Source organism: Vulpes lagopus, chromosome X (genome assembly GCF_018345385.1).
Source record: "Vulpes lagopus strain Blue_001 chromosome X, ASM1834538v1, whole genome shotgun sequence".
Lineage (NCBI taxonomy): Eukaryota > Metazoa > Chordata > Mammalia > Carnivora > Canidae > Vulpes > Vulpes lagopus.
The window spans coordinates 101,520,483-101,542,228 of record NC_054848.1 but is presented as its reverse complement, the minus strand read 5'-3'; the positions used below and the strand labels follow the sequence as shown (position 1 = coordinate 101,542,228).

The following is a 21,746-nucleotide window of genomic DNA, read 5'->3' as shown; positions in this document are numbered from 1 at the left end:
CTAAATAAATAAAATCTTTAAAAGAAATAAAAAGGGAAGGGGAATAAATGGAAAACTTTTTAAAAGTGGGCCAGTATATAGTAAAAGAAAAAGAGTGGATGGATGGATAACATAGGATAAAATAGGTCAGAGGAGGATAGGATAGAGCAGGGAAGAGGAGGGAAGGGATGCAAAAGAGAGAGAAGGAAAAGGAATAGAGAGAAAAGTTTAAAAGGAGTACAGAAAATAAAAGGCTTTTGAAAGATTTTATTTATTAATTTATTTGAGAGAGAGCATGAGTGGGGTGGGGGTGGGGCACAGAGGGTGAGGGAGAAGCAGACTTCCTACAAGGCATGGGGCCTGAAAAGAGGCTCCTTGCTCCATCCCAGGACCCAGCGATTATGACCTGAGCCAAAGTCAGCCCCTTAACCAACTGAGCCACCCAGGTGCCCCTATATGAAGGGCTTTTAAAGAAACATGAGAGAGAAAATGTATGCAAGAGAAAGTTTTTAAAGGACGAAGGAGTAAAAATAGACAATGTTGAAAGGAAGGAAAGAATGAAAGTTTAGGAAAGGGGAGTCAGTAAGAAAAGCTCATAATGTAGTTTAGTGAAACAATGAGGCTGTACCCGCTGCCTCTGAGACAAAAAAAATCACTTTAGCAGGTATATTGCTTCCTCCATCTTTGTTAACTTCTACTTCAGGTAGGTAGAAAGTTACAGGTAGGCATCTTTTTAAAATTTTTTTATTTAAATTCAATTTGCCTAAATAACTAACTAAATAAATAAATTCAATTTGCCAACATATACTATAACACCCAGAGCTCATCCATCAAGTGCCCTCCTTAGTGCCCATCACCCAGTTACCCCATCCCCTCCTCCTCCCCTTCCACAAACCTTTGTTTCCCAGAGTTAGGAGTCTCTCAAGGTTTGTCTTCCTCTCTAATTTTTCCTCACCCAATTTTCCTCCTTTCCCTTCTAGTCCCTTTCACTATTTCTTATATTTTGCATATGAATGAAACCATATGATGATTGTCCTTCTCCGACTGACTTATTTCACTCAGCATAATACCCTCCAGTTCCATCCACGTCAAGACAAATGGTAGGTATTTGTCCTTTCATTACTCAGCCATTAAAAAGGACGAATACTTACCATTTGTCCAGGTAGGCATCTTAAAGAGTGGCCAGCTCAAATGGTTTTTAAAAAGGGAAATATTTTTAAAAATAATGTTCATAGTATCACAAAGGTAACAGGAGAATGAAGAAATCTCTTTCACATGTAAAATAGGCTTATACCACTATAATAAGGCCATTGTCTTCCACCATGAAGACACGGAGGGATGTACATCTTTTTAAAAAAGATTTTATTGATGTATTTATTTAAGAGAGAGAAAGGGGAGAGAGAGAGAGAGAGAGAGAGAGAACAAGTGGGGAAGGAACAGACAGAGGGAGAGGGGGAAGCAGGCTCCCCACTGAGAAGGGATCCCAACCTGAGCCAAAGGTAGACACTTAACCAGATGCTTAACCAATTGAGCCACCCAGGTGCCCCAGGCATGCACATCTTAAAATTCTAGTGAAAATCCAATCAGCACATAGTTGGGAATCCTTTTGTCTATCTAAATGATTAGATACAGGAATTGTTGTCACCTCTTTCACAGCTGAGATATGAGCATAGTGTTGCCTCTGCTGAGCTCTGAGGCACAGCCAAGGATGATCAGGAGCACTTTCATGGCATCTCCAGCATAGTTAGTGCATTACTGGCATCCCCACACAGAGAAGAGGCCAGGTTCTCATCATTCTCACTGGGCAGGATGGATGAGCTCTGGGTGTTATAGTATATGTTGGCAAATTGAATTTATTTATTTAGTTAGTTATTTAGGCAAATTGAATTTAAATAAAAACTGCAGGATGCAGTTTTTCCCTTCTCCCAGAAAACAACTCTGTTTCCCTGAGTATAGCTTTAACTATACAAGATAATACCGTAAAAGCCATTGTCCTGCCTCTCCATCACATCTCTTTCTCAAGGTTTCTCCACCTTGCCGCTACTGACATTTTGGACCAGATAATGCTGCGTTGTGGGAGCTCTCCTTTGCCTTGTAGAATGTTTAGCAGCATCCCTGGCCTTGATCCACTAGATGACAGGAACAACCAACCCTCCCCTGCCACATCTGTAACCACCACCATGTCTGCAGACATTCGCATATGTCCTCCAAGGGACCAAATTGCCTCCCACTTGAGACCCCACTACTTATCCTCTCCAGTTCCTTGCTACAACTCCATATGCCTCTCCTCCTATTGGGCACAAAAAAAAAAACCCCTAGAATCTATCTTGGATTACTTTGTCATTTCCACTATTTTAAAAATAAATATTTTCTTGTGTTTCTTTAAGTTTCTTCAAAGATAAAACAAATGATACTACCAGTGACCAGAAACTACACCAAGGACAAAAACAAAATTGAAATGATTATGATTAGAAGTGCTAAAATAGTAATTTGTGGGAAGATGGGACTTGGTACTGACCTCATCTGCTTACAACGCAGAAAAATCCTCCCTCTATCCTCTGTTAGAAATAATGGATTTTGAGTCATGTTTACCAACAGTGCTACAGCCATTCTTGCTGCCTGCTTTAGCTTCCCTAATTTCTCACTTCATGTCATTGCCTCCATATGCCCATGAGCAGGGCAGCCCACATTCTGCAGCTGACAAGTCTGCAAGCCCCCAGTTGAGGGCCCTGCTTCTCCATGGCGTCTGCTCCTAATCTCATTTCTGTATTTTTCCATTGCCAACAAGATCCCGAGGCATTTTTTTAACCTCTTCCTCACTGGCTGCCACCGCCACTGCTACCACTCTTTGCCCAGCAGTCCTACCTCCCAGGGAAACTTTTACCTGCATCTCATTTGTTCCATTCGCCTGGAGAGTCATCCTTGCCAACTGCCGACTAGAGGTGCCACTGGTGTTCTGATGCCAGTGGCCCTAAGGACCTGGTGAGGACCAAGACCCCAACCAACACTCCTTCTCAAAACCTTGCCCTTCCTTAGACTTTGAACTTTCCAGGCTCGAAGTAACTTCTGTCACCTCATTGGCAGCAGAGACGTTTCATGCTGCCACATATTTTTCTGCAACAGTGGAGCAGAAAATAGTGCTCAATGTTGCCCATTCTCGATCCCCTGCTCCTTTGAGAATAGTCTGAAGAGAAGCAGGTGTTATCGTTCTGAAATTTCAACCTATTACTTGCATAGGCTTCTTTAATATGTGTAAGGCCAGTACTATTTGCCAGATAGAAGTGTCTGCCTTCCTTTTTCTTTCTCTCTCAGTAGTTGATTTTTCTAGCATACGCCTCTAGACTTGACCTTTGTGGGGGCCCCCCTGTAATGATGCATACTTTCAGGAAGTGTACACCATATTTCTGCTTCTTTCCCAAAGGTGGTGTCCAGATGTCTGGGGTAGGAAGTGTGGCTTATGTTCTTATTCCTCTATGTGTCAGCAGTATGGGCATCACCTAAAGAGATTATTAGAAATGCAGATTCTCGGGCCCCACCCCAGGCCTACCAAATTGGAATCTGTATTTTCACAAGATCTCCAGTGCTTTATAAGCACTTTCAAGTTTGGGGAACAGTGGCTTCCGTGACCTCATGGAGGTGGAATAAAGTCATGGTGCTTGGATGAAATATCTTCTGCCTCCTCTGATCTCCAGAGAGCTGTCCTTATCTCCACTGAGATAGTACTTGGCCATTTGGGCTTTCACAGTTGAATTCAACCATCAGTCCAGTGACTCCTGGCCCATTCTCACTGAGCTTAGAGCCCTCTGGCTTTTCCATTCCACCACAATTCTGGTTGCCTGCTCCGTAACACTGAGGGTGGAGCCATCGCATCTCCTCCCCAGTGACTCCCATTGGCAAGCTTCCCAGCTAGACTCTCAGCCCTTTCTGGGCATGTCCATCACATAGAAATCAAGAGTGGCTTAAGAAAGCAAAACCTCAAGGAGAAATAGGAAGAGGTTGGTAAAAAGGTACAAACTTTAGCTACAAGATGAATAAAGTCTGAATGGCTAATGGAAAACATGGTGACTATAGTTGACAGCACTGTATATAATTGAAATTTGCTAAAAGCAGAACTTAAAATGTTTTCAACAAAAACAAAATATAAATATGTTGGGTGATGGATGTGTTAATTAACTAAATGGGGGGTCCTTTCATAATATACATATACCAAATCACCACGATGTACACTTTAACTATGTTACAATTTTATAGGTCAATTATATACATCACTAAAGTGAAATTAAAAAGAAGTGGGGGTGGGATAGGAAAGGAAGGAAGGAGGGACAGACAGACCAACCTTGCTCTGCTTGACCATACTATATTGCAGAGTTTCTGGGCCATGTCCCCAGTGTGGAGAAGGAGGCAGCAAATGAGGGGCAGCCTGAGATTTCTTTCTAGAGTCCTAAATGGGGAGCAGAACAATAGTTCTTTTCTCTCTGTGCTAACTTCACTTGTCTGAAGCAACCAAGGCCCAAAGTAAGAAAAACGTGAAGCCTCATCTGAATTCTTTGCTCTCCAGCCTCTCCCACCATCCTTCCACATTCCCACCATCTCTAAGCTATAAAAGGAGTGAACTCTACTCCCCAAACTAACTTTCCTTAGGTCATATCTTCCTTCTTTCTGAGTCCATATAACTCTTCTTGGTGGAGTAGGGTATCTCCAGTACACTAAGGGAGAGTTTTCTGAGCTAAGTATTCCAGTCTGCTGCTACACAAAAAGGAAGGTTAAATTTCTGGACGTTCTCAAGCCAGTTGTATGGCTTGAAAAGAATACTGTGTTGGCTGTGTCATCCTATTTTTGAATGACAGGTGCTGAATATTACTTGGGTATTTATTGTGGCATTCCTCCTGTTAAAAATTCTAACCTCCTCTCCCCTAGTTCCATCCCCAAGCAGGTAGATGACTATGGAAGACTAGAGCAGAGTTCTTGTACTTAGGAGGTAAAAAATGAGAAAATAATATAAAATTTTGAAACAATAGCCCTGTTGCATAATGGCTGTTTCACATCTGTTAAGCCCCAGAAGTAAGCACAACAGAAGATAGGTCTCCAGACCTACATCTAGAAGGTATACTCACTGTAAAAAAATGTAAAATACAAAAAAAAAAGTAAAATACAGAAAAATATGTAATATATAGAATGAAACAGCCTAATAAACATGGGGAGAAGGCATGAACATTTCACTGAAGACATACAGATGGCAAATAAGCACATGAAAAAACTGCTTAATATTATTAGTCATTAGGGAAATACAAAGTAAACCACAATGAGATACCACTACACACCCAGTAAAATAGCTAGAATTTAAATAATTTAATTTAAATCAGTATTTTCAAGGACTTGAAGCAGCTAGAACTCCACAGACATTTCAGGTTGGAGTATAAAATTGTAGAACCACTGTGGAAAACAGTTTGCTTACTTAAGTTACCATATGATCCAGCCATCCCTCTTCTGGATATGTGCCCCCCAAAAATGAGAATATGTGACTTCTAGCAGCATTATTCATAATAGCAAAAAAAAAAAAAAAAACCCTGCAAACAACCTAAATGCCCTTCAGTGGGCAAATGGATAAAAAATAGCACATCCCATTCTGTAGAATATTACATAGTAAGAAAAAGGAATAAACAATTGTTGCAGATGACAATATTGATGAATCTCAAAATAAATATGCTAAATGAAGGAAGCCAGACCAAAAGAGAAAGAGAGAGAACATCCTGCTTGATTCCATTTATAGTAAACTCTAGAAAATGCAGTTTATAGTGACAGCTGATCAGTGGTTGCCTGGCAGACAGGGAGAACTAGAGAGAGGAATGAAGTATAAGGGGGAACAAGGAAACTTTTGGGGGTGGTGGAAATGTTTATCTTGATTGTGGTGTTGGTTTCATGGGTTTGTACATATGTCAAAAGTGAACAAGTGGTATGTATTAAATATCTGTGGTTTTACTATACTCAAATCATATTTTGATAAAATTGTTTTAAAGCTATCTAACTTCTCTTTCATTTACTTTTATGATCAGGTCAGCATTCTCATACTTTTGTAAAGATTCCTGCCAAAAAATCATCAGTCTTCATATCTTCTCAGCATGACATACAGAAAAATAAAACAGAACAAAAGGTAGATGCTCTGTATTGATCATTCATTTACCTTGTTAACTGCTATTTCTATGGGATATCCTCCTCACTGGCATAATACTGACCGGTTAGAGTTATGGGGTCCTATACAGGTCTGGATCCTCTTCCTAGCAGAGAAGGCTCTGAGTCAGCTTCATGTTAAATGTACCATATGGTTTAGCAGAAACTGACATAAATATTTGATGATAGTGATGATAGCTAATGTTTACTAAGAACTTGCTGTGGACCAGGGCCTGTATGAAGACAGAAGGGAAAGGGGCAAAACAGTTGACATAGGATACAGAGATGGAAAAGACATCATCACTACTCTTGAGAACTCACTGTCCAGGGATTAGACACATATAAACAAAAATCCTGGGGATGCTGGGTGGCTCAGTCGGTTAAGTGTCTGCCTTCTTCTCAGGTCATGACCCCAAGGTCCGGGGGTTGAGTCCCATATCCGGCTCCTTGCTCTGTGGGGAGTCTGCTTGTCCCTCTCCCTCTGTGCTCTTCCCTACTTCTCTCTCTCAAATAAATAAAATATTTTTAAGTCCTTACCATAAAATAAGAGAAGAGTTTTGATTCGTACAAAATGCAGTGGGAGAACAAAGGATTTAGAGACTAGTCCTGCCTAGAAGTTTCCAGATGAACAGATATAGGTTACAGTGAAGCAGTTATTACAGGCAGATGTGAAAGTTTTAAGTGAAAGCTGCACTATGAGCCAGCAAAGCCAGGGCAGTGCAGGAGAGGAGACTGGAAAGGTAGGTTGCCGCCAAGGCTTTGTATACCTTGTTGGAGATTGCATTTATCTTCTCTATAGTAGAGAGCCATTGCTGACTTTTTAGTAGAGATGTGACATAAGAATGAAATGGGTCTTAAAAAGATAATCTGGGGGCACCTAGCCGGCTCGGTTGGAAGACATGAGACTCCTGATCTCAGGGGTCATGATTTCAGGCCCCACTTTGGGTGAAGAGATAACTCAAATAAAAGCAATTAAAAGAGAGAGACAGAGAGAAGTCTTTTAAAAATCAAAAATAAATAAAAAGATCATCTGGTTAAAGTGTGTGACATAGATGCAGTGTTTGAGAGAGAGGAGATTAGAGGGAAGATTTGGGTCTACTGGGATGGTCCAGATAAAAATAAGGCAGTAGCAATGAGGGTGAGCCACAGGCCACAGATTTAAGACATTTCAGAATCAGACTATGTCAAAATTTGGTGACTTAATAGATGTGTAGATTGAGAGAGCGGGAGAGGATGAGGATGTGGATGATGATTTAATTTTTGTATATAGGTTCTCTTTTTTATTTTATTTATTTATTATTTTTTACTGGAGTTCAATTTGCCAACATATAGCATAACACCCAGTGCTCATCCCGCCAAGTGCCCCCCTCAGTGCCCATCACCCAGTCACCCCAACCCCCCGCCCACCTCCCTTACCACTACCCCTTGTTCATTTCCCAGAGTTAGGTGTCTCTCATGTTTTGTCATATATATAGTTCTCTTGAAGTGGGATGTCTTTTCTCTGTGCTCCTGTAGTGCTCAGGCTTGCCTCTTTCCCAGAACTCATTATCCTGTATCATATTTTTTTGTCTGCTCTACTGGATGATAAACTTCTTGAGGTCAGGAATTTTATATCCTATTTCAATTCTAAGCAATGTGCTAATTATATTGGATTGGATTGGTCCTATCTGAAATAAATGGAATAACTCTAAGCTTTCTAGAAGGGATCATTGGATGCACTGTTAAGTCTTTAACCAAAAATATGGAGACAGAGGAAGAACAAGTTTGGAAAGATGGGACTGCATGAGCACATGATAATAAGCTTCATTTTGAACAGGTTAGTTTAGGTACATGTGAGAGATACTCATCAAAGAGGTTGATCTTATGTACTAGCATTGAGACCAGAGCTTAGAAGAGAGAGGTAAGGGGTGGGGAACAAAGGGGGACACTGTATCAATCTAATTGCTCTATAGCCAGCAAGTCTCTTTTAGAAGCTTAATTACTAATGAATGTTTTTTTTCTTGAATGTTAAACCATACAGAAAGATAAAGAAATGACTAAAACAGCACATACTCTAAGTGATGAAGGTAAGAAATGAACAATATTTATGATTGCTCTGTTATCTTTCAGTTACATAATTATAGTTTTGTCATAGTTTTCCAAGTTATGCTTTTTTCCCCTGATTATAAAATCTGTGATTTTTTTGATAAAGGAAGATATAAAGATTATTCATGGTTATAAATGTTAGTATCCCACATTTGAGTGATTGCTAGGTGAATAGGCCCTTTGGAATTTGCAAAGCAGGAAGAAGTTAGAGTCTCCGCTGGGGCTGCCTATACTTATAGGCAAAGTAAGTTTCTGAAGTACTGTGATTTGTGCAAAGAATTCTCCCCAGGAAAGCCTCTATCCTCCAATGCCACCCTTTATCCCCAGATATAAAAATACATCCAGTTTCCCACCTCCACAGCTAGACTAGAGGTTAGCTAATTCTCTGTCCGTCTCAGCAAAAGATTCCCATGCATATTCCATACACACATCAGGAGTACTAGGCCATTTCTGCCTGGGTGGCCAGTCAGCATCTCAAATCCAGTATGCACAAAGCCAAATTCATCATCTTCCAGTGACCCCTAAACCTGTTCTCTGTTCCTCCTTTTAGGCACAAAGCCAGAGTCAGCTTCGACTCCTTCCTGTTGCCCATGTTCTTATATCCAAAAGTTATCACGTTTTGTCCAATCTGCCTCCTTTAACTATCTCAAAATCTTCCCCTCCTTTCCATTCACACCACCCATGCCCTTAACTACTGCAATAATATGCCTCCAGTCTCTTTCCTCCTATTAATCTATCCTATAGTGGGTTGTGAATGTAATCTTCTCGAAATACAGTTTTGAGCATTATAATTCCTCTATTCAAAAGTCCTTGGTGGGTCCCTCTTGCCTACTGAATAAAGTGCAAAGCAGCTCATTCTGGGGCAGGAGGAGTGGTGGGAAATTAAGATGACAGAGTAATTTAGGGCCACAAGTTAGGGAATTCAGGCTTGTCCCAGACAGTGGTAGTGAGACACTGGAAGGCATCTTATATTTGGAGATACTGCCTTTACTTGCATGAAGAAATATATCCCTGACTGTGGTAATTCTAGACATTATGGCAGTAAGAACTATTATCATTTTTTCATATTAAAAGGTACCTTTTCTTCCCCCCCCCCCCCAGAAATTAAAAATAACTCACTTCAAGCTCCAGGAGTTTCTGCTAAAACAGCAAATGTCCCCAGACATTCCATACAGACTATTTTGAAACAAGAGGCAAGTAATATTTCTTTTGTCCCAGATACAGAGCAAATGAAGTATGAAATTATGATCAATATGGGTATAACACAATTTCATTCATTGAAAGAAAATTCAGAGCAGCCTTATTCCCTGAAATTAACCCCCCATAGTAATATTTTATAAAAACTGAAATGCAAACCCACCGTAATGATGCTGTGCTACTTCAGACTTCCAAAGCTTATAGCTGCCAGTTATGTTAGTGTTGTCATACTGTAAGTACAGGGACGATCAGTGACAAGTTGTAAGCCAGCAAAAGTAGTAGGACTGAGACTTTAAATGTGTTAAACAGATCCAAAGTTTGAATGTTATATTTGCCTCAATTTAATAGAGATTTACCGGAAGCAACTTGAATGCTCCCACTTAGCCCTTAGGTTAGAGGCTCCCTAAATGATGAGCTCCAAGAGCTTCAAAGTACACACTTGTGTCCTGCAGAGAAAGCAACAAATCGGGCTTTGAGAATCATTTTCTTCTAGTGCTGATGGGTTGTGTCAAGATAGCCATGCTGCCTTGCCCTGTCCCCTTTGTGAGCAGTGATCACTCATCTGATGGGGGAAGTTGGCAGCATTCAGGGTGCAGCCTCTGGTCACAACATAGATTGCCTTTGTAGACTGCCAGATTGTCATTTTAAGAATCAAATCCATATCCCTGGCTCTATTAGCACTGCATTAGCTGACTCAGCTGTTCTAAAAAGTTAACATGCTTTGAAAGAGAGGTCATCAAGCAGGAAATTCACCAAAATCTTCCCAAAAGTCTACCGTCACAACTAAGGGAGAAAGTAGCATCATTTGCAATGTCCTACATGAAATGCATACTAAGCAACAGGCTCAATTATAAATTTTTTTTTTATTTATTTATGATAGTCACAGAGAGAGAGAGAGAGAGAGTCAGAGACATAGGTAGAGGGAGAAGCAGGCTCCATGCACTGGGAGCCTGATGTGGGATTCGATCCTCGATCTCCAGGATCGCGCCCTGGGCCAAAGGCAGGCGCCAAACCGCTGCGCCATCCAGGGATCCCCAGGCTCCATTATATATAGCTGCGCAAATGTAGCATGTTAGCCACAATATGCTTCTCCATATATGCAAATATTTGTTGGACACCTGCTGTGTACAGGGCACTGTATCACTCTGTCAACATCCATAATTGGTATGCTTAGTTTCTGAAGAAAAGAAACTTAACTGCTTTGAGATAGTTTAGTAGTCATACATCAGGAATTACTTTTCTTACTAGCCTCACTATAGACCAGGAAAAAAGTATGCCCTGAGTGTAACATTAATGACAAACCTCATGCTACATACTTTGCCCCAAAAAGTCAATGAATAAATTTAGACTTTTTAAAGGTGGCTTTAAAATACATGTGAACAATATGAGTACATCAGATGGCTACATTTATTTTGAGATTCATTTTGATTTATTTTGAGAAATAGCATGACCACTTTTATTATAATAGAATACGCTATTTCCCAACTTATTTCACCCATTCCATCAGTGTCAGAAAATGTACTTACAGTGGCTTCTGTTAGCTCTCAGATCTGTGCAAAAATAAAGTCTACTGTGTTAGATTTATCTTTCTATACAATTATCTAAGCAGGTAGAGCTCTTGGCCAAATCAAACAGTCACATCCTGTATGTGCGCTCTGCCTTCCAGGTTTCTAAAATCATGTCCCCTATAGCTAACTTTGTTTAAAGACCACACATAATCTTTTTAGCTGCTCAGTTGATTACCTTCCATGCTGCTCAATGCATTCCTCAGTTAATTTAAGAATAATAATGGATTCTACAAACCTGTGAATTCTGTAAATAATACATATACTATAAACCAAGTAAAACATGTACTTTTATCACAAGTGTACTTTTAAAATCATTTTCTTAAATGTGTTATTTTAAATGTGAGAAATAGCCAATGTTCAAATTCTTTTGAAGCTCCTTCGAGGATTTTTATTGTTTTTTTTTCTTGTGGCATAAATAGGTGACATATGCTGATTCTAATGATAAAAGGGCCAAGAAATCAAGCTTTACCTATGAGTCAGGTAAACATTAGCAACAGTTAGTAAATCCTGCAATCTACTAACCCATTCATTCCACTAACATTTATTGAACTTCTGCTACATGACAGCATTATGTTAATTATTGCGTACATGCAACGTAGAAAAGTCATGGTCCCTATCCTCAGTTTTACAGTTTAGTGGGGGAACACTAACGCCAATAATCACGACCCATGATGATAAGTGTAATGGAGATATGTACGTAGTTCAGTGGAAGCATAGGGAAGCCAGGGAAACTTTTACAGAAGAAGCCACAATTGGGCTGAGACATGAAAGATAAGAAAGAATTTTCTAAGCAGATGAATAGAAGGAGAACCTTCCAGGAAAAGGAATAGATTTCCCAAGAGCAGAGAATTGTATGTTTTCAGAAATACAAATTTTCTTAGAATTGCTTTATCTAAAAGTTCAAGTTAGAGAATTACAGGAAATGAAGCTAGACTGCTAGAGAAGGGTTAGACCATTACATTTCTGGTAGGCCATGCCAAGAAATCTTTTATCCTGTTATTGAAGTACAACTATCGAAGAATATTGGCAGTGGTGTAATATAATCAGAATTTGTCTTTCTACAAAGGGAAAAAAGAATTAGAAGTGAGAAGACAATAAAAATAATAGCATTTATTGAACACTTACTATATGCCAGTTAACCATGCAAAACTCTTTATATCCTCTCATTTAACCCTCCCAACAATTTAATGAGGACAGAAGTATTTTTATTTACCATTTTGCATACAAATAAACTAAGTCTCAGTGGAGAATTACCCTGCCAAAGGTTTCCCAGTGTATGTGACAAAACCAAGGTTTTAGCCCAGGTCTGTTGTACTCAACCAATTCTAGCTGTGATGCCATGCTGCTGCTTACTACCATCCAAGAGACTGTTAAAATAGTCAAGGCTAGACCACAGCAAATATCATTCTCAATGGGGAAACACTAGGAGCCTTTCCCCTAAGATCAGGAACATGACAGGGATGTCCACTCTCACCACTGCTATTCAACATAGTATTAGAAGTCCTAGCCTCAGCAATCAGACAACAAAGAAATAAAAGGCATTCAAATTGGCAAAGAAGAAGTCAAACTCTCCCTCTTTGCAGATGACATGATACTGTACTTAGAAAACCCGAAAGACTCCACCCCAAGATTGCTAGAACTCATACAGCAATTCGGCAGTGTGGCAGGATACAAAATCAATGCCGAAAAATCAGTGGCATTTTTTTTTAATCAGTGGTATTTTTATTTTTATTTCTTTTTATTTATTTATGATAGTCACACACAGAGAGAGAGAGAGGCAGAGACACAGGCAGAGGGAGAAGCAGGCTCCATGCACCGGGAGCCCGAGGTAGGATTCGATCCCGGGTCTCCAGGATCGCGCCCTGGGCCAAAGGCAGGCGCCAAACCGCTGCGCCACCCAGAGATCCCTTTTATTTAGTTCAACTTTTCTAGGTAGATTATATTTTGTCCTCTAAATTCCCTTGTCAATCTGAGAATTCTCAATAAGTATGTTTCTTAACTATTGAGAAATTAATATTTTAGGTCCCAGTTTTTAAATTAAATTCACAGAATATAACCTGTAAATCTTTAACACATTGGAGTTGTTAAGGTTTTCTTTGTGGCCAAATATGTGATCACTATTTGAAAGTGCTCCATGGACATACCAAAAAAATATATTCTCTTCTTGAAGAATAGATGGCTTTAAATAAATATTAAATTACGTTTATTGAGTATATGTCTTTACTGATTGTTTTGTCTACTAGATTTTTTTATGTCTACTAGATGTGTCCAGCCATTAAAGAGCTACACTGAAGTTCTACATTGTAATTGCATTTTTATCAAATTCTCATTGCATTTGTAATAGGTTTCACACAGGCTCTTCAGGATATTTAATCCACCATATTCCCAGAAACTGTAGAAGAATTATTTATTTTTGTAACAGTCACATTAATTATCTATTACTAAGTAACAAATCACACCAAAGTTTGGTGGCTTAAAAAACACACACACATTATCTTACAGTTTCTGTGGTTATGAACCCAGGAACGATCTAGCTGAGAGATTCTGACTCAGGATCTCTTATGAGGTTATGGTCAAGTTGTCATTCAGGGCTGTAGTCATTTAAAGGCTTAACTGGGACTGCAGGGTTCACTTCCAAGATGGTTCACTCTCATGGTTGTTAACAAGAGTTCTTGGTGCCTCACCTGATGGACCTCCCCATAGGGCTTCTTGAGTATCTTCATGATATGGCATCTGGCTTCCCCCGAGGGAGTGATCCAAGGTAAAGGGGCTGAAACCACACAATATATTTTATAACCTGGTTTCAGAAGTTTTACACCATCACTTCTACCCTGTACTGTTCATTAGAAGCAAGCCACTGTGTCCAACCCACACTCAAGGGGAAGAGAGTTAACCTCTCTACTTCTTGGACGAATATTACCAAAGAATCCGTAGACATACATCAAAACCACCACAACAGTATTATCTTCACACTTAGTTTTTCAGGCTCATACACAATTAATTCCAGCTCCTTCCTTTCCAAAACTGTACACCTGCAAAAACATACTCATACACAAGGAAACTCAAGAAGGCACATAGAATTTTAAGTGAATGTTTTAAAGCAGATCATTGGATTTTACTGGTTACTCACAATACACTTTACGTTTATTTGAAGAAAGATAAATAGCAATGTGCCTTGACTTTGAACTGGCTCTAATTGGTAATACTATTTTCTATTATTCAGAGCAATCTGTTTGTCTAAGACTGTTTAGTGATGTAGGTGTATAATTGACATATACCATTCCAGTATTCCTATGGAGATATTCTACATGAAGTCTTACTTTACTGTAATTATCTTGATATATTTTCTAATTCCACTTATGGAACTTTGCTAGATAGCATACAAAGCATGTTAGACAGTATTTGAGTGGGAAGAGATTAGTGACTGTTAGACTAATAAACAAACATTGATCCAACACCTGTGTTAAAGAACTGACTCAATAAATAAGTGTTATTGAGTGCTTACTATATGCCAGACACTGTAAACCATTGTAAGTCCTACAATAGAAGGAAGTTTAGGGTGCTTTAGAAGCTTTGGCAGAGGATGCCTGTCTGTGCAGGCAGATTTCAAGGAAGGCTCTCTGAAAGAGATGACACAAGCTGAGTGAATCCTAAAAGATAAGGAATTTAAAAGAGTGATATTAGAGTTATAAAGTAAATAGTAAGGGTGCAGGCAAAGGGAATCACGTGTTGTTCAAGATCTCTGGAGCATAGAATATGTGTAGAATGGTGACCAGAGATGAGGCTGGTGAGGTAGGCAGTGGCCCCAGATTGTAAAGTATTTTATGCCTCCCTTGGAGTTCCTGGAGGGTTCAAACACAGTAGTGACAACAGGGAATAAAGACCTGATACAGAGCTATTAATAGACATTAATTACAGTTTTACAAGTAGCCTGTGAAGGATACCAACAAGTAGTAATTTTCTTTTTCTCTCCAAAAATTCACCTGTAGCTCAAGGAGTCTTCCCTTCTTGTGATTCGTCAATTAGGTAAGTAAGAAAACTTAATAAATTAATGTGTTATTTTAAATTAACCTCTTAATAATTACACAGGAGTGCTGCTTAAGGGCAGATGCTCCCACAGAATCATCAGTTCTTATATTTCTAATTGCATTCATTTTTTGCAACCTCTTGGACTAAGCTAAAATTATAAAGTAGGTGGAGTTTTTTCTGTTCTTATACCTTACCTCTAGTCTCACTTTTTTGTTCTATACTCCCCTAATACCCAGGGCCTTCACTCCCCTTTCAGGTAGCACTACCTCTTCCTTCCAAGTAATTTCCTGGGATCTAGATCTATTCTTTTCCCCTGTCCACATTCAAACATACATTACTTGTGCCTTTTGAGGTTATTGGTTTTCTAATAATGATGAATTAGTTTACATATAGTATTAATGACTTAATCTGTTACCCCATCCTGAGGATATTTGCACTGTAATCTAAAGTAATGGATCTCTAATGATGCAAAAATCAAGGACAGTGGAGATTTTTAATGATGCAAAAATCAAGGACAGAGGGACTATGTGTGTGGATGAGTAAGATGTATCAGGCATCAGCTGTGCTCAGTTATTTATTTATTCATGAGAGACACAGAGAGAGAGAGAGAGACGCAGAGAAATAGGCAGAGGGAGAAGCAGGCTCCATGCCGGGAGCCCCATATGGGACTTAATCCCTGGACTCTGGGATCATGCCCCAAGGCAAAGGCAGATGCTCAACTGCTGAGCCACCCAGGCATCCCATTTTTTAAAAAGATTTTATTTATTTATTCAGGAGAGATACAGAAAGAGAGGCAGAGACACAGGCAGAGGGAGAAGCAGGCTCCATGCAGGGAGTCCGACGTAGGACTCCATCCCAGTTCTCCAGGATCACACCCTGGGCTGAAGACAGCGCTAAACCGCTGAGCAACCGGGGCTGCCCATCATCCCTTTTTTTTTTAAAGGATATTCTTTTTATGGCCTAGGTGCCTTCCAGCCCTCAAACTGTTGTGGCCACTTATTCTGCTAAAGTGCAATTCCCCTCAAACTTGAATGTTTCATGCATATAAAATAACTCCTGATGGAATACACATATCCAACACCACCATCTTTTAAACACTCAAATCAAATGAGATCCAGGATAGGTCTTATAAATTCAAAATTCTGATGAAAATGGTTGGGTAGGTGAAGTAGCATATAGTGGTAAATGGTGTTGACATTCAGAGCAAGCTTTGTAGAAGAAGGATATTATGCTTAGGAGTGATGAAGTCAGTTTGACTTACTGAGTACTCATAAGATGCAAAGATGCTGAAGAAAGGAAACTGACTAGCCCAATATTAGGATAGTTTAAAGAAATAAAGGTGAAGAATGATGATTATGTAGTTTTAGAAAGTGTTAATTCCTGCTTCCCTCTTCCTCCTGCCTTCCCACTACCCTAGACTACAGGGCTAAGAATCACTTGAGTCTTTTCAAAAGCAAATGCTCTGGATATCCTTTTGCTAAAAATCTTAGTTCAGCTAAGATGAAGAGCTCTGCATATGACTTGGAGCTTCTTCCCCATTCCCCTCAAATATATAGCATCAAAGTACTTTTAGCTATACCTAAGACAATTCCAGGCCAGAGCACAACAAAGCATAGCTAACAACACCATCTAATCTGGCTCTGCCCAATGCACCCATGTCACATTCCCTTACCTTACAAAGAGGAACACAGGTTCAAGGGCTTGGACTTAGTCCTCTTTCTCTGATGCAGCTCCTTGCTTCCCAAGCCTCAATGCTAGATGCATCATGCCTCTTCTACCACTTACCTCTCTCCCTTCTCTCCTCTCAACTCCTTAGTTCTCTGTTTTTTCTAATACCTACACAAAGGCCGTACTGGCAAGCTTAACAAAACAGAATTAGAAACCAAAGAATTCAGGACAAAAGAAAGCAAATGTGATAAGATAGCAGTGGGGTAGACAGTTGGCATAATTAAGTTTTGCATTTAGATACTGAGTATGTTCTTATGATTGGGTTGGAAGATGAGAGGAGAAACAAAATAAAGAATACAGCAGGTCTTTCATGCTGAAGACTGTCCTTAGAAGTCTGCATTTCATTCACTGGATGACAGTCTAATGGCTTTGAGGAGGGATGTGATATTATCAAGTCAATAATTCTTTTTTTTTTTTAAATAGATTTGTTCAGTTATGACAACTTTTTTTTATTTATTTTTATTTATTTATGATAGTACAGAGAGAGAGAGAGGGGGGCAGAGACACAGGCAGAGGGAGAAGCAGGCTCCATGCACCAGGAGCCCGACATGGGATTCGATCCCGGGTCTCCAGGATCGCCCCCTGGGCCAAAGGCAGGCGTCAAACCGCTGCGCCACCCAGGGATCCCCTCAAGTCAATAATTCTGCCGAACACCTGTGACAGCAGCATGTAGGACAAATGGAAGATAGTTAAATAGGTGCCCATTACACAAGTCCATTAATGATTTGTGGCCTGCACAATGGCCTTTGGAGTAGAGAGAAGTATGCACCTAAGATTTGTTAAGTGGGAATTTATGTGCCAAACTTTCTTGAGAACATACTATGTTCAATGTATGGTTCTGGGTATTAGAGGAATACCAAGATGAATAAGGCACTACCTCTGACCTCAGTTGTGCTTTACAAAGCATCACGACAAAATACAGTGAGATTTGAGGGAAGCCAGAGATTAAACTGAGGGCAGGGCAGTGGATAAAATGTCAGGAAAAAGGAAGGCCACCCATGGTACCACCCAGATTTTGGCTTTCAGATAAAACCACTGATGTTAGGATACAGAGGTGCTGCTTTAAACTCCCATTTGGCCACTGGAATGAATAAATGGATTTGACAATAGAGGCATTATGTGTGTGGATGAGTAAGATGTATCAGGCATCACCTCAAAGCAATGGGCCTGAGATACAAACAGAAAGCCACCAATTAAATTAAAAATTAGATATTCAGGGCAGCCCAGGTGTCTCAACGATTTGGCGCCACCTTCGGTCTGGGTTTTGATCCTGGAGACCCGGGATGGAGTCCCATGTCGGGCTCCCTGCATGGAGCCTGCTTCTCCCTCTGCCTGTGTCTCTGCCTCTCTCGCTCGCTCTGTGTCTCTCATGAATAAATAAAAAAAATCTTTAAAAAATTAGATATTCATCATTAGGCAGACTAAAACTTAGGTTTGTCACATTAATCCTCAAGGGGAGGCTGGCCAACCATGTGGTATCTTTTAAGTTATCTTCTGGACTAAAGTGAGTTTGTATGGAGAAGGTCAGAAGCAAAAAGGTATATTTATAGTTTTGTGATATGACAAGTTAAACTGTGAAAAAAGTGTGTCTTCTCTTTGGGGCTTCTGAACTAATGGTTATTAATATCACTGCCCACTTTATTTAAGAAGTAGGAAGTTAGCAGTGCAGATGACCTAAATCTTAGACAGTTTCCTCTAGTAACATCAACCTATTGAGGAAAACCACCTAAGACTAGGGAAAAGTAGATGGAATACCATGTCACTCCTGGAATGATGATGGAACTTTCCAATGTAACAGCAAGTTCATTTGCATGTTTCTGTTCAATTGCATGTTCTGTCCAAGAATCTGATAATTTGTTGTGAACTGTAGATTGTACCTGATATTACAACTATTTTCTAGTGGCCTTATATGAGTCTTTCTCATCTGTCTGGTTAGTTTTGTTCTCAGTTCTTTGCCATTTCCTTTTATCTAAATGCATGTTTTGGGGGCAGAAAGCCTGTGGGGACAGGTAGCAACAAATACACAGGACACTCTGGGTTCCACTTGCTGCCTGTAGTGTGAGGTAGAGAAAGCAGAAAAAAGAATCTGGATGCATTAGGTTCCAGAGGACCTACAAGAAGAAATTGTGCTGGAGTTGGCCTAAGAAACAGTCTTAGAAAAATAAAGCCAAAGTTAGGAACTGTATCACCAACATCAGGATTCATGTTCCAGGTTCCTCATTACAAAAAAAGTAGTAATCTGAGGATGGGCTACTGCTCCCTCACCCCAGCTGAGACCCATGAGTTTTTCTTTTCCTACTAGGAATTAGGTTGTAATTTCATAGATGAACTGTATTTCTCAAAATTGAATTGTAGGCCTTGGGGAAAAAAGTAATTTTGAGAACACAGTAAGGCCAAGTAAAAATGAAGATAGAGTACCCTTTTTCCTTTAGGAAGGTCAGGAAGAAAAGAGGCAAGTGATCCATGTAGGCAGGAAAATATGAAAATAAATAGTAATTAGAGTCTCGGGACTTTTTTTTTAACCTTTTAAAGTATTCTATAATTTACATGATTGTGTTGTTCTCTTGCTACAATTTAGTAATATATATTTTTCTTTACATTTGGTAAATGATGATAAATAATTTTGATTAAAACATATAATAGATTGCAATGACATGGATGGAGCTAGAGAGTATAATGCCAAGTGAAATAAGTCAGCCAGAGGAAGATAAATACCATATGATTTCATTTATATGTGGAATTTAAGAAACAAAGCAAATAGCAAAGGGAAAAAAGACAGGCAAATCAAGAAACAGGCTTTTTTTTATGATAGTCAGAGAGAGAGAGAGAGAGAGAGGCAGAGACACAGGCAGAGGGAGAAGCAGGCTCCATGCACCGGGAGCCCGACGCGGAATTCGATCCCGGGTCTCCAGGATCGCGCCCTGGGCCAAAGGCAGGCGCCAAACCGCTGCGCCACCCAGGGATCCCAAGAAACAGGCTCTTAACTATAGAGAACAAAAGCATGGTTACTGGAGGGGAGGGAGTGGGAGGGATGAGTGAAATAGGTGATAGGGATTAAGATGAGCACTGTGTGATTAAAATAAAAACTTTAGGGCAGCCCGGGTAGTTTAGCGATTTAGCCCCCCCTTCAACCCAGGGTGTGATCCTGGAGTCCTTGATCGAGTCCTATAAGTCAGGCTCCCTGCTTGGAGCCTGCTTCTCCCTCTGCCTGTATCTCTGCCTCTCTCTCTCTCTCTCTCTCTCCCTCTCTCCCTCTCTAATAAATAAAATCTTTTTTTAAAAAATTAAAAAATAAAAAATAAAAACATTAAAAACATTGAATAGAATATTATACCTAGAAAATGGCTATATCTAATTTGGTGTTGCATATGATTAGAAACCCATTATTTTAATCCATGGATCTTTTCCTACTATTGGGTGAGGGGAGAAGACTAGGAATTTTGAGGAGGTGGGCAAAAAGCAGGTTATCAGGAAGCTCTGATGAAGAGGAACAGGCAGAAAGGACTAGTGGGCCCCCTCTGTCCCCAACCCCATGCTCTTCCCAACTCACTATGAAAACAAACATGGCTAAGTAGTTCATGAATAGTAATATTAAAGAGATGTTAGTTTATGCAGCAGCTGTTTACTATTCTACTGTGTATTCAGCTATCATTCTACTCCTGTGAGTAATGGAGCATGTCCTATACCTACAGGCCAATATCTAAGTAGGAGGCTAAATAGGGGGATTAGACAAAAAAATAAAGCTTATTATTTTTTGTGAATTGCTAGACAGAAAAAAATTCTCCCAAGCACAAAGGAGATAATCTGATTCAATGTTTAGGAATTTGGGGGGGGGTCATTAGATAAATTATTGATCAGAAGTAATAAAATCAATTTCTTTTTACTTTTCAGACAACAGAATGGCTGTCAAGAAAAAGTATGTACGATGAAATTCATTGATAAAGCAACACGTTAAGGATATTTTATAATATGAAATTAGATAAAAATCTGTGAATTACACAATGAGCAAAATCATATGTTGACATTAGTCAGTCTCCCTCTTTGCCTTCTTCTCTTCTCAACTTTCACTCTCAGTTAATCTGGAGTTTTGCAGAGGTCCAAAGTTACTGTTATTGGCCCTTTGGGCAGAGGGCTCAGGAAGATAGGTTGAAGGAGCACTAGGAGATTTAGTTATCATGAGAAAAGCATCAAATACCACAAACCCGCTCCATAATGGGAAGCCATCAAGGGAAATGCCTTTGCAGACCACTGAGATCTGGCTTAGGGCTGAGCATCCTGTCCCTTGGGCATATGAGCCAGGATGCCTAGATATGTCTCTTAATTTTTCCAAGAGTAAGAAAAATCTTAGGATGGTACTCCATCAAGGGAAGGGACCTGGTCACCTGAGAACTGCAACTTAGACCAAGTAAAGATGAAGGTGAACATGAGCCCCAACTCATGAACACGGGAGGGGTTCAGGGGAATAGTGCACCTACACATTCTTTCACATATACACTGCTCAATTCAGAGAACATGCAACAAACACAAAGACCTAGACTTCTGGCACCAAAAGGATATTTCTTGGCTTAATAGTATAGTGAAAAAGAAGCTGAAAATCAGATTCTGTTTATTACATTTCATTTCATTTCATTAAAAACTTTAGGAATGCTCCTATTTTATATATATCAAGGTTGAAAATGCCTCTTCTCAGCTACCTTAAGAGTAAGAGTGTGAGTCTTCTGTACTTTTTTCTCTGGTATTAAGAAAATAATATATATTGAAATTCTTAGTTACTATGTATTAGAACAGATTTGGACCAATTTAGACCAAGAAGGTAAGTAACTTACCTATTAATGTTTAGCGGTTATTCCTGGAAGTGTTTAATTTAGGACATGTTTATGTAAAACAAGTGTTTTTCAACCATATGTTGTTATCCCAAACTATGTTTTTCAAACTCAACAGCCATTTTCTAGTCGGGGCAGTAGGTGACAAAGAATGCATTAAGAGAACCAG

General features: G+C 39.6%; 1 protein-coding gene across 11 annotated transcripts in view; it reads left to right on the top strand.

Annotated features, from left to right (window-relative positions):
• The window catches only part of LOC121483013 (fibrous sheath-interacting protein 2-like), a 72,143-nt gene that overhangs the window by 13,629 nt on the left and 36,768 nt on the right, over nucleotides 1-21,746 (top strand). For 6 of the 11 annotated variants that reach the window (XM_041741225.1, XM_041741224.1, XM_041741223.1 and 3 more), the window contains 6 exons: nucleotides 6,033-6,130; nucleotides 8,168-8,213; nucleotides 9,334-9,425; nucleotides 11,417-11,477; nucleotides 14,987-15,023; nucleotides 20,646-20,670. In XM_041741225.1, coding sequence (XP_041597159.1) covers nucleotides 6,033-6,130; nucleotides 8,168-8,213; nucleotides 9,334-9,425; nucleotides 11,417-11,477; nucleotides 14,987-15,023; nucleotides 20,646-20,670 — 359 coding nt within the window. Of the gene's footprint in view, nucleotides 1-6,032; nucleotides 6,131-8,167; nucleotides 8,214-9,333; nucleotides 9,426-11,416; nucleotides 11,478-14,986; nucleotides 15,024-20,645; nucleotides 20,671-21,746 lie in introns of those variants that run through there. The other 5 variants (XM_041741228.1, XM_041741232.1, XM_041741234.1 and 2 more) reach the window with 4 other exon arrangements.